The sequence below is a fragment of the Monodelphis domestica genome, chromosome 3 (assembly GCF_027887165.1).
Source record: "Monodelphis domestica isolate mMonDom1 chromosome 3, mMonDom1.pri, whole genome shotgun sequence".
In the NCBI taxonomy this organism is placed as follows: Eukaryota; Metazoa; Chordata; class Mammalia; order Didelphimorphia; family Didelphidae; genus Monodelphis; species Monodelphis domestica.
The window spans coordinates 255,512,256-255,525,219 of record NC_077229.1 but is presented as its reverse complement, the minus strand read 5'-3'; the positions used below and the strand labels follow the sequence as shown (position 1 = coordinate 255,525,219).

At 39.3% G+C, this 12,964-nt stretch overlaps 1 protein-coding gene across 4 annotated transcripts in view; it reads right to left on the bottom strand.

The window, feature by feature from the left end:
* SPIRE1 (spire type actin nucleation factor 1) overlaps positions 1–12,293 on the bottom strand; it is a 282,349-nt gene extending 270,056 nt beyond the window's left edge. For 2 of the 4 annotated variants that reach the window (XM_007487737.3, XM_007487739.3), the window contains exon 1: positions 11,517–12,270. In XM_007487737.3, the coding sequence (XP_007487799.1) occupies positions 11,517–11,955 (439 nt within the window). In that variant the 5' untranslated portion in view covers positions 11,956–12,270. Of the gene's footprint in view, positions 1–11,516 lie in introns of all 4 variants that reach the window. The other 2 variants (XM_016431690.2, XM_007487738.3) reach the window with 2 other exon arrangements.
* Positions 12,294–12,964: the final 671 nt, after the last annotated feature.

Genomic DNA, 12,964 nt, shown 5'->3' with positions numbered 1-12,964 from the left:
CTTTGGTGTGATGCCAGCCCACTTCAAGTTGGACTTTAGCTGATCCTTGAATCTTTTCTTTGGTCGGCCTTGTTTCCTGAGTCCAGCGGACAGTTCACCATAGAATACCTGTCTTGGTATTCGCTGTGGGTCCATGCGGATGACGTGTCCAGACCATCATAGCTGGGTTTTGAGGACCAGGACTTCGATGCTGGTGGAGTTGGCTCTGTCGAGGACTTCCTGATTGGTGATTTGGTCCTGCCATCGGATCCTCATGATTGACCGGAGGGAGCGTTGGTGGAATTGCTCCAGCTGTTTCATGTGCTTCCGGTACAGTGTCCATGTGTCACAACCATACAGGAGTGAGCTGAGGACCGCTGCGTTATACACTTTGAGCTTCGTCGCAGTGCTTACACCGCTGTGTTGGAGGACTTTGCAGCGCAGCCGCCCAAGTGCCTGGCTGGCCTTTTGGATCCTGGAAAGTTAGCCATAAGAACAAGTTTTGCCTTTGCCTTTCTTTTTCCTGAGTTTCTATCATTTCTTCCTCCTTGTTAGTAAAGAATCTGATAAACTATGAGGTATTAGCTGATAACAGTTTGTTATGGTGATATTCTCCATAGTGTTCTCTGTATTGTACTAAGCAATTTTTAAGACTTAAAAAGTCTTTAAGCCTAAAAGGACCAATCTCTAATGGTGGCATTTAAACATTAAGACAAGTTAGTACAGAAAGTATTTTGAGGCCATGATAGACTTGTTAGTAACCACATAAATCACACTATATAGTGAACACCTGCTCACCTATCTGTAAGGTCAGAAAAATTTCTAAATTCCATTTTACAAGTACTATGCTAGTTTCAAGAATGCTAACCTTGGGTGACCTACAAAGTCTCTGTTCTTAGTCCTCTTCACTTGGTGAACTCATGAGCTGTTATGGATTCAATTATCTTCTCTATGCTGATGATTCTCAAATTTGATTATCCAGCCCTACTCTTTCTACTAACTTCCAGTTTCATATCTCCAGCTGCCTATTCGACATTTTGTATTAGATGTTCTTAAATTCAACATATCCAAAAAACTCATTGTTTTTCTCAACAAAACCCCCCAGTCTAACATTCCTATTACTATCTATAGTACTACCCATATCCCAGCCACACAGACTCACAAACTGTCATTCTCAACTCCACACTCTCTCACTCTCCATATCCAGTCTGCTACCTGTCAATTTTACCTTTGTAATATCTCTTGTATATATACTCCCTTCTCTTCTTTGATGCTACCACCACACCAGCACAGACCATTGGGACCTCACACCTGAACTATTGCAATAGTCTGCTGGTCAGTCTTCCCAAGTCAAACTTCTCTCTATTGCAGTCTATCCTGCATTCAGAAGTCAAAAGTTATCATCCTAAAGAGCAAGTCTAGCCCTGTCACTTCCCCGTTCACTCCCCACAATAAACTCCAGCATCATCCTATTACCTCCAAGGTCAAAAATGAAATCCTCTTTTGACATTCAGAACCTGGCCCCTACCTTTCCAGTCTTCTTATCCCTTACATTTCAACACATGCTCTACGATCTAATGGCACTGACTACTTTGTTGTTCTTTGGACAAGAATCTCCTTCTCTTCACCAGTTCACTTGGTGATCTCATCAGCTGTTATGTTAGTCCCTGACTGTTCACCCTGCCTGGAATGCTTTTCCTCATCTTTGTCTCCTGGCTGCCCTGCTTTTCTTAAAGTTCCAGCTAAAATCCCATTTTCTAAAAGAAGCCTTCCCAGAACTCTCTTAACTCTAATGCCTTCTTTCTGTAGATTATTTGCAACTCACCCTGTAGGTATCTTTTTTGTACATGATTGTTTACATATTTTCTCTCCTATTAGACTGTGAATGCCTTTATAGCAAGAACTGTCTTTTGCCTTTTTTGCTGCCTTGATTGATTAGGGCAGTACCTGGCAAATGGTAGGCACTTAATAAAAGTTCACTGACAACTAGCAGACTTTAAGCTATTTTTCCATTTCCTTTATTATTTCAAATATTATAGTCATAATTGGCAGGTATTAATCCAGTTACTAAGAAAATTTTAAAAACATAATATTTTATAATGAACAAGTTCTCTTTTTATTTTTCTCTTCTTAAAAAAAAATTTCTCTTAGCATATAGAGTAGCAAATCAGCCTAATGAAGAAGTGTTCACATCCTCATAAAGTTCTAATTTAATTAACTGATATACTTGTCTTCTTCTGTAACTATCTACAGCAAGTTACTCAATTACCAAAAAAAAAAATGTTCTCAAATCCAAGGCTGCAAGACCCCTGCGAGATTTCATTGTAATTGGTTTTTATACTATATCCCTTTAGGTGAGTTGCTATCAATAATAAAATTTTTCTTTACATGAATCTCCCCTTTAAAAAAAAAATCAGTGAAAAATGAGGCTAGAGAAATGACGAGGAAAAGGAAAAATGAGAGAGAGAGAGAGAGAGAGAGAGAGAGAGAGAGAGAGAGAGAGAGAGAGAGAGAGAGAGAGAGAGAGAGGGAGAGAGAGGGAGAGAGGGACACGGAGGGAGAGAGACGGAGGGAGAGAGACGGAGGGAGAGAGACGGAGGGAGAGAGACGGAGGGAGAGAGACGGAGAGAGAGAGAGAGAAGCATGCCAAAGGGTTGAGGTAAAATTAGAATCCTCAAAAACAAATTCAACATGTTTCCCAAGTATGATCACACAGAAAGTACAGAAAGGGCTTCCTGAGCAAAGGCATTTCCCTAGTCCCTAAGTCAGGCATTTGAAGGAAGTGGGAAAAAACTCATTATCAATTAAAAGGCAATGATATCAAAAACATATTGTGATGGAAAGCAAACAAAACTATAAGCAAGACAGCTAAACAAACTCTATTCCACCACCCTGTGAACTTGGACAAGTAACAACTTTTCCAGGTCAGTTCCTTTATCAAGGGACTCATTTATTAGACAAAAATATTATAATCTATGTGTAAAAATACTGTCATACTAAAAAGATACTATAAAATAAAAGAGATATTTTAGCATTCCCAGTTCCTACCATTAAGGCTGCAATTATTAAAGCATTAGTAATTTAAAAACTGGAAAGTTCACACTATTTTTATTTCATATTAGAGGCAACTTTTACATGTCATACATTGCAGTTAATAACTATATCCTCATATAAGGCATCAAGAGTAACATTTTAAGAATTTAAGGGTTTGGAATCAGTTAGGTGGCTTGATGGAGAGAGAGCCAGGCATGGAGCCAGGAGGTCGTGAGTTCAAATTTAGCCTCAGACACTTCCTAGCTGTTGTGACCCTGGGCAAGTCATTTAAACTCCATTGCTTAACCCCTTACTGCTCTTCTGCCTTGGAACCAATATTTAGTGTTAACTCTAAAACAGAAGATAAAGGGTTGTTTGTTTGTTTTTAAGAATTTGTTTAATTCATTTCTCAATTAAATTACCCCCCCCCAAAAAAAAACAGCTAAAAGTAAATTGTGAAATTGCAGGAAGAGGGAAAGAGTAGAGGTCTAAAAATTTAATTTAAAAAAAGTTACTTAGGAAGACTATTATGCTAACATAAGAGGTTTTAAAATAGTAACATATAAAATACTTGATGTCAATTGTGCCGGATGAGAATTAAGACACAAATCCTTATCAAAATGTAGAAAGTCTTAGAAAATGTTCTCCATATTTTACTGTAAAATATTAGATGACTGTAAATCTACCCCAAAAGCCATATAAAGTTCAAGCTTCTGCTCTGCTCCAGCTATGACTATTAGCGTACTTGAATGAAATACTTGTCTCTTCTTCCCTCTTCCCAGAACTGCATGAAGAAATTGAGAAGGAAAACAAGAGGAAATAAAAGTAGACACAAAGTGAACTGGCTCAACAGAACAAAACAAAAACAAAAATTGAGGAGAAAGGCATATACAGATGGAAGGGAAGAAACAACACAGACATAAGGAAAATGAGAAGTGTAAAAATTGGATTGGATTATTATACTGTGATTTTTTTTAATTCTGCAAAAATCCTTAATTCATATACTTATTCCAAGGACTGTGGGATTTTCAGGTCTCATGCTAGATTATCTAAGTGGGAAGAAATCATAATAATAATATTAATAATAATAAATATAATAAATATTGATAATAAATATAATAATAATAAACATGGTATTTAGACCATGTTTATACTAGGCTAAATTAGAAATTTCTCAGTTTAACTGCAATTTCTGAGAATCAGTATTACACAGCAGGCAGAAATTGACCTAGCAATCAGGAAAGCCTGAGTTCAAGTTATGCCTCTTGACACATGGCACATGATGGCTGTGTAAGTCTGGACAAGTCACTTAATTTCTAGCTATCCCCAAAGAGCAGGTAGCATTTGCAGTGGCAGTTTCCTCATCTAAAATGCTACACATAAATGCAAACACAGGTCAAATCCAAAAAAAAAATAATTTAAAACTTCTAAAACCCTGATTATTAGTATTAACTACCTTGAAACATCATTGTTTGCAACTTATGTAAGTTATACTATAAGCTTCAGGAAAATATGGAGTATACCTCTCCAATTTAACTTTGACAATTTACACCTCCCAGAAAGGGATTATCAAAATCATGGTAGGATTTAATCTTAACACTTAGACAATGTCAAGCAGGATTGTCTCTACTAATATTGTACCAGAGATTAGGTGTAGACAATATTTATGTGTGATAAGGAATCCTCTACTCCACTCTCTAATTGTTCATCTTAACAGAACACATATCAGGATGTGAGAGCTCAAGAAATTTAGAGAGAAGGGGAAAAGCCAATATTAAATGTATTTTCACCCTTTAAACATTTTTGTCAACATTTTTCATACCTTTAAAACCAGAAAGACATTAATCTAGGTACATTTCTCCAATGTATCAGCATGAATATATGGATAGGCATAAATGATAATATCTTTTTAATTTTTTTAAACTTTTACATGCTACTATTTATTTTCAAATCTACATTCTTTCCCTCCCCCTGCCATTTAACAATTTATTTTTAGCTTTATATATATAATTTAACTGAGCAAATGATTCAAACAAAAAATTTTAAGGTCTTATCTTGTTTTAGAATTGATACTAAGTATTGGTTCCAAGTCAGAAATTAGCTTAATTAAACTATACAAATGCTCATCTCATAGAAATTTTGTTGATTGAAATAATTTTTCTTATGTTCTATGAGTTTTAAATTACTCCACCCTACTTAGATCTTACTTTATGGTGAAGATAAAGTTGTAATCTCCTGATTGAACAATGAAGGTAATTGGTTCTTACTTTACAGTGAAGCTAGAACTTTAAGCTAAGTCTATTTTTAGATCTTAATACAAAAAGGCGTTAAGTAACTATAAAGGGTAAATTAATCACAAAAAGGTTAAGTAACTAACAAAAGGTGAATTTAACAAAGAAGTATTAAGTAACTCAAAAGATATAATCTAATCAAAGAAGATGAGAACTAAGGAATGAGCATTTAGAGGAGGGACACAAGAGTAAAAGGTCTATATAGATGTCTCGCTTCCTCTCTCTGGTACCTTTGATGGAGAAGAGTTGGCTGGTGGCAGTGTGCTGGGCCTTTCAGCATCAAGCTACAAGCTATTGTCCGGTTTGGTGGTGAGTTTCTAGCTGAGTTTTCCCTCCTTCACTTTCCAAACTTTATCCTCTTAGAAGTCTCTAATCTCCTTCAGAGACCCAGCGGTAGAGATCTTGAACTCCCCCTGGCACAGGCCAGGCGGGAGAAATCCTATATCCTCTTCCCTCTTTCTCCTTAAATCCTTCCCACTATATTAATTTAAATTACCACAAATTTCCAGACTGACTTAGGTATTTTATTTGGGATTTTTCCCTGGCAACCAATTAATTAAGATTTTAAGTCACAACCCTAAAATTATCTTTACAATCTGGCTAATCCATGAAGGTTGTGACCAGGACCCTCAAATTTCTGTGAAATCTCTCTTTTCTTTATTACTTACTCAAATCAGCTTTTTAAACAGTTTGAAACACAGCTTGGAGAATAGGTGAGTATAAAACATATTTCTCTCGTTCCTCCTTAATTTGAATTGAACACAGCTGATTTTTAAAAATTATTTCAATCAACAAAATTTCTATGAGATGAGCATTTGGTCCTATGCGTTAATTAAGCTAATTTTCCTATATTTAATCCCAATGATATTAATTTTCTGTTAGACCTCATAAAAATAATTTAATCTTTATGACATGTTTGTGTTTGAAATATTACATAATATGCTTCATAGGTTAGAAATGGCAGTAAAAAGATTAGCTTGATGACAAGGTAACAAACATAAGTCAATCAATTAATAAGCATTTAAATATTAAGTATGTGCTCAAGACTGTTTGGGACACATACACAAAGGATGAGAATTCCTCCTTTCAAGGGGTTTACATTCTAATCTTTCCCTGTCTACACAATAGTTATATGAAGTTAAAAAAAAGAGTTACCTACATGTGTATCACAATATCTTTCACTTCAGTGCAGATGACTCCTAGATCCTTAAGTCCAGTCCACTTCTCTTTCATTAGCCCCAGTCTCCAATCACTAACTTATTTTAGAAATTTCAGACTGGATACCCTGGATGGTCTACATCCACAAGATCTTTCCCATCTAGATCCTCTCTACTCATCCAAGGACCACCAGAATTCAGGCCCTCTTCATCTCTTACTCAGACTTCTTCAATGCTAGCCTCTCAACTAGTTGATCTACCTTAAATTTTTCCCCAACTCTAGTCTAATCTCCACACAGTTCCCAATGTTTTCTTTTTTCTTTTTCTTTAAACACTTACTATGTATTGGTTCCAAGGCAGAAGAGTGGTAAGGGCTAGGCAATGGGAGTTAAGTGACTTGCCCAGGGTCACACAGCTAGGAAGTACCTGAGACCAGATTTGAACCTTAGGACCTCCCATCTCTAAGCCTGGCTCTCTCTCTATTGATCCACCTAGTTTCTCCCCACTTTCTTAAAGTATAGATCTGACCATGTTCTCTTACTCAAACATGGCTAATTCCAATTGTTTCTAGAACCAAAAATCAACTACTCTAGCTTTTAAAACTCTTCCCATCCTGGATATGACTGAGGAGAGACTCTAAATGAACACTCTAATGCAAATACCAACAACATGGAAATGGGTTTGAATCAAGAACACATGTGATACCCAGTGGAATTGCGCGTGGGCTATGGGAGAGGTGGTGGGAGGGATGGGAGGGAAGAAAAGAAAATGATCTTTGTTTCCAATGAATAATGTTTGGAAATGACCAAATAAAAATTAAAAAAGAAAAGAAAAGAAAAAAAACTCTTCCCATCCTGGTCCTAATTTACCTTTCCAGCCTCATTATACATTATTATAGTCCTTGAAGTACTTTATAATCTAGCCATAGTGTCCTTCTTAGTAGTACTCACACATGACACTCCCATTTCCATACCTTTGCACAGACTGTCTCCCATGACTTCAGAATATTCCCTCTAAATCATCACCTCTTAGGATCTCTATATTTCCTTCAAGACTCAGCTCAAACACCATATTCTACATGAAGAATTTTCTGCCTTCCCTCCTCTCCACAGTTCTTAGTGCCCTTCCTTTCTGGTACATATGCTGTATTTGTTTAAGTATATAATGTCTCTCCCAATAAAATATAAGTTCCTTAGGAGCAGTGACAGCTTCATTTTCTCTTTAGTGTACCTAATGCCTAGCACAGTGCCTGGCATAGAATAGACATTTAACAAGTATTATTGATCGATTTCTTTGTAAAATGAGAACTATAGAGGATGACTTAGGTCTTATATTACATAAATATTTGAGAAAATAAAATGCTTTAAATAGGCCATCTCAGAAGAACCATAGGTCTTTCCATTCATTCTTCCTTGGGTCAATTATTCCCCTGGCACTACAAGTAGGCTCAATCAAATATACCACTCTTTTTAGGATTCTATTTTTATCATTTCATCATTTTCAGACATTCATTCACAACTGGGCTCAATTTTTCTTTTCTCTATTTTGTCTCAGTCTGGACCACATCATTCCCTCTCCAATGCTGGTAGCAATAACTATGCTAAAATAAATTGTGCTTCCTTCAAATTATATCCTCTAATATTTGCAGATTTCTTTATGCTTATCATTAAAGACCACCAATCCCCTATTTTCCTGTTAATGTTTTTAAGCTATTTGAATAATTCTACAAACTTTCATGCTTCAAACTAAAAATAATGCTCCAGGTGTTCACTGCTAAAGGCCAACAAGGATTATTGGCACAAACCATTAAAGCACATAAGATACTATCTCTTCTACAGTTGCTGTTTTCCTATTTCTTTTCCTTGGTGACAGGAAAGCAAATGATAGTACTGACCTATACCACTTTACTCCTTCTTAGGGTATGAGGAGAATATGAACAATATTCATGTAAAAATCCCTCCAAAATAATGCCAAGAATAATGATATTTATCCATCTGGGACACTGCCTGAAATATTTCATTTCAATTCTAAATCACTTAAGAAAGAAAGCTATACTACTAGGAATCAGGAAATATGTAATCTAGTCCCAGTTCTATCACTAAATAAAAACAAATTATCTTCATTTCACATTTTTCTAGCATTTATTTTACAAAACATGTTTTTTCCCAACAATTCCTATGGGCTACCTAGTTCAAGTATCATTATTACCATTTTAAGATGAAGAAAATGAGTTTTAGAAAGGCTGTCACTTATCCGTGGTCACATTACTAAGTATCAGATTCAGGTCTCTCAATTCCAAATGTATTTCTCTTTCCACTGATTCTAGTTGTAACCTTAGGCAACCTCACTGGATCTCAAGTTCCTCGCCTGTAAAATTGATGGAATTAGTCTATGCTAAAGATTTTTCCCAGTTCTGGTGCTCTACCTCATTTCTGGTGTAATTTGACTAGTAACTAAAATTATTTTTTAAATACCACATAGACAAATTGCTACTATACTTAGCATATACTTATACTTATTTTAACAAGTTAAAACATTTAAAACAATTGAATGGATAACTGAAGAAAACAAATATTATCTCCTACCATGTAAGTATACTGTAGTACATATCCACAAACTTTTTTTCCTTTTAATTACAAAAATATTGGCCTGATATCACCTTTTTACTTACATGATGAGATTTCTACCAATGTCCAGAAGAACAAAGCAAGTGAGAAAAATATGGCTTCTAAAAATTAATATAAAACTTAGTCTTCTAATGAAATACTTCCATACAGCAAGTTTCCATATCTCAAAGTTTTAATGATTTTAAATCTCCAAATCCTAATGATTTGAATGTGGATGTCAACAATACGTACCAATATGTACTCCCTTAACAATAATCAACAGATGCTTAAAAACAACATGGACTTTATTACTGAACCCAGCTAACCTTCTCAGGAAGGTAAGCCACTGGACCCAGAGAGCTCTTTATATATTCACTACTGGCAAAAAAACAAAAACAAATAACTAAGAGTTTCACCATATTAATAAGGTCCTCCTCATATGTGGGTAGTATATTATTACACTGAGAACTTAATTCATATCTCAGTGAAGAAAAACAATTGGTTCCTAAGATTAGGTCATTAAGTGAAAGGCAACTGTAGAAACTATTAATAAAATATCTTATATGGACTTGCCAACTAGAATAGTTTAAACATCATTTAAGACTCCAAATGGTACCAGGCGGAGAAATATACAAAAATATATACTTTAAAGCTTGGATCTTCATTTATTTAGTCCAGTCTTATTTTACAAATAAAGAAACTAAGTCTCAAAGGAGCTAAATGAGTTCTCCAAGGTCACAGAGCTGAAGAATTATAACCCAGGGCTCCTTACTTCCTGGCTCAGGGTTCTTTACACTATACCACAATGCCTCACAAAGCAGGGAGTCTAGAATGTGCACTTTTCAAAATCAGTACTCTTTACTTCTGTGGTGACCAAGTAACTTTAAATAATCCCTTTTTTTTCTTAATTGTAATCCCAAAATACTATATGTGGTTTTAGGATTCCTAACACAATATGAAAAGTCATATTCTTCAGTACTATAAACTTCAAGGCTCATTTAAATTACCCAGGGACTTAAAAATAATAAGTACATAATAAACTTTAAGAGTGACTGATTAACTTCCTTAGCTGTGTGACTGAACTTGTCACATCTTCTCAATTGCCTAGGACTCTCTAAGAATTTAAACAGCACAGCAAGTACAGATCTGATTTGTGGAGAAAATTCCCTCAACCAATGAAATTACAGATCTAAGACCACTTCCTTTCTCCTCCCCACAAAATTATTATTTCAAGCTTAAAGATTTAATGGAATCAAAGTGCTCTGATTTTTCAAGTGTTGGGTGTAACATATTACCCTCATCAGTACTGATTTACTGATAGAGATTCATCACCAGACCAAATTTAATTTAAATAACAGAAAAATAGCACTTATTTTTCTTGCGTTCAGAAATATTTCTTTGTGTTCTTATATAACACAATTAGTTTAGCTTGCTTTTTAATGGTCATTGTGTTCCTTTACTTTCCCATCTCATCCTAAAACATTATCAAGGATAGAATCCTCTTTAGAGATCGAATTTCCTCTTAACATTCTAAAACTTAAAATCTTTTGAATTTTATTAAAAGTACTATTTGAAGACCAATATACAATCCTATACAAGTGCTTTTTTCAAGTAGATAAGGGACATGAACTATTTTACTATTTTCTTTTATGTGGATGTTTAAACTATATAATGAATCTATTTTACAATGCCTTGTCACACCATGAATAACCAATGCTGAATGTTCTCAATGAGGTTATGTGCTCAGAGAGGGCATGTAAATATAATATAGAAATATCTTATTTTTAAAAAGGCCCAACCCACACAACCTTATAAACAGACTGAGCAGCTGTTGTATAAAGTTGAAGGAAGAATAACTAGTATCCATCAGCTAGATCTTTCGCTCCAACTGGAAATGAAAAGGTACCCAAAACAAAAGCCCCACCCCCAAATCCAGTCACAGCAAAGGGCAGAGGGTGACAACTCTTCCCCTCTTCCCTCCAGCCCCCTCAAGCGGTTTTGTTAGAAATGGGACAGTTCCCCTTGACAGCTCCTCTCTTTGTTTTGTTGGGCTTCTCCCTCTCCTCCCTCCCCTACCCCTCGTGATGCTGCTGACCTACATGGGAGCTAGCTCTGCATCAGGCAGGAGAGCAGCCCCAGAAGCCGCCGCTTTTTCCTCCCCGCACCCCAAGTCCCTGGGTCTGTCGGCTACTCCCAGTGGGTGCCGGAACTGGGCTGACCAGGGAGTCAGGAGGGCAAAGAGAAGCCGCAGAGAGGGAGGGGGTGCAGATCCAGGTCATTCCCCCCCCCCCATACACTCCCCGGCCTCCCAAGACTATCATAAACAAGGGTTTTGTGACCCCGAAATTCTCGCTCCTGGTTGATCTCAGGACTGCGCCCGGGATGGGAGAGGATACGGCCGCCTGAGGAAAGAGGGATGCGGTTGCCCGGGGGAGGTGGGGGGTGCTTACCTGCACCCGGAGGCGGCTCCCCAGAGTCGCCCGGCCCGGGGGCCAGGGTGACGGTGCCATCTCTCCAGACGCGGATCTGCGCGGGCGCCTCCACTCGGCTGCGGGGCGCGCGGCGGGGGCGGCTACGCGGGTCTCCAGCGGCGGCGGCCCGCAGGGATCCGCAGCACTGGTAGCACACGGCCCATGCCTGCTCCTCGTTGATGGGTTGGTTGTAGAGCCGCAGGATCTCCTCCAGGCTCAGTGAGTCCCGCGGCCCCCCGCCGTCCAAACCCGCCGCTGCCGCCGCTCCCGGGCCAGAGGCCGAGGGGCCCGACCCCCGCTGCTCGCCGCTTCCCCCGGGCACAGCTGCGGCCGCTCCGGAATGAGCCATCCCTCCCGCAGCCGCCAGGTTCTCCTTCTCCGTCCTTGGCTTCGCCTCAGCCCAGGAGCATCTTCTCATCTGCCCGCCGCCGCCTCCCCATCCCCGGAACCGCCGTGGCTGCCGCTCGGCAGTTCGAGAGCCTCGGGAGCTGCGCGCGCCGCCCGCCCAGACCGAGCGAGACGAGAGACGGGGAGCCTGGGTTCGGGCGAGAGCCAAGGGAGGAGGTCTCGGGGGGGAAGGGGAACTCAAGAAAAGGAGCAGAAAGAGGATGCAGTCTCAGCCTGTCGCTGCTGCCGCCGCCGCCGCCGCCACCGCCTCCGCGCCTATTGACAAGCGCCTCTGCAGCCCAGGAGCCAGCTCATAGCAACGCAATGGCGTCCGTCCCACCCAACCTTCCCAACAGCCCCGCCCAGCCCCGCCCCCTCTCACACACCCCCTCCCCCCGGCTCCCTGCTCCCTGCTACCGGCTCCCGGCGGCTCAGAAACAGCTGCGGTTGAGGTTACCGCCCAGTCTTCACTTGCATCACCACCGCGCCTCCTGCGGGAGGGAACCGCCACCGGCCTGGGCAGGAAAGCACCAGTCTCTCCCAGAAAGGGAGGCCACGAAGGAGACACGTGTGTGCGTGTGTGTGTGTGTGTATCTGACTACAAGGTCACATTGGTGAGTGAGGCCTAAAAGCATAAAGTGGATTCAGCGGCTAAGATTTACCTAGCAAAAGGCATGCTTTTCTCCAGCCGCCCAGCGTCCGTCAAAACCTTGTGTCCTCCACATTCACCCCCGAATCCAGCAGGCAAGCTGGTGTCACTTAACTGCCTGCTAAGTTTGTAAAAGAGGGGCATATCGTTGCAGTCGATAAAGTTACTCTTAAGCCTCAGCAATCAGGGAGACTTAGATTTTAATCCTATCTCTTACACATAACTGAATTGTGACTCTGGGCAAATCATTGCCCCTGAAAAATTCCCTGGTAAGTCGGTCATCATTTTATTAAAATCTCAGCCAGGCACCGTACCGAATGCTGGAGATACAAACAAAAGCAAAAGGAGCTCTCCACCTATTCGGAGAGACAACATAGGGGAAAAAATGTTT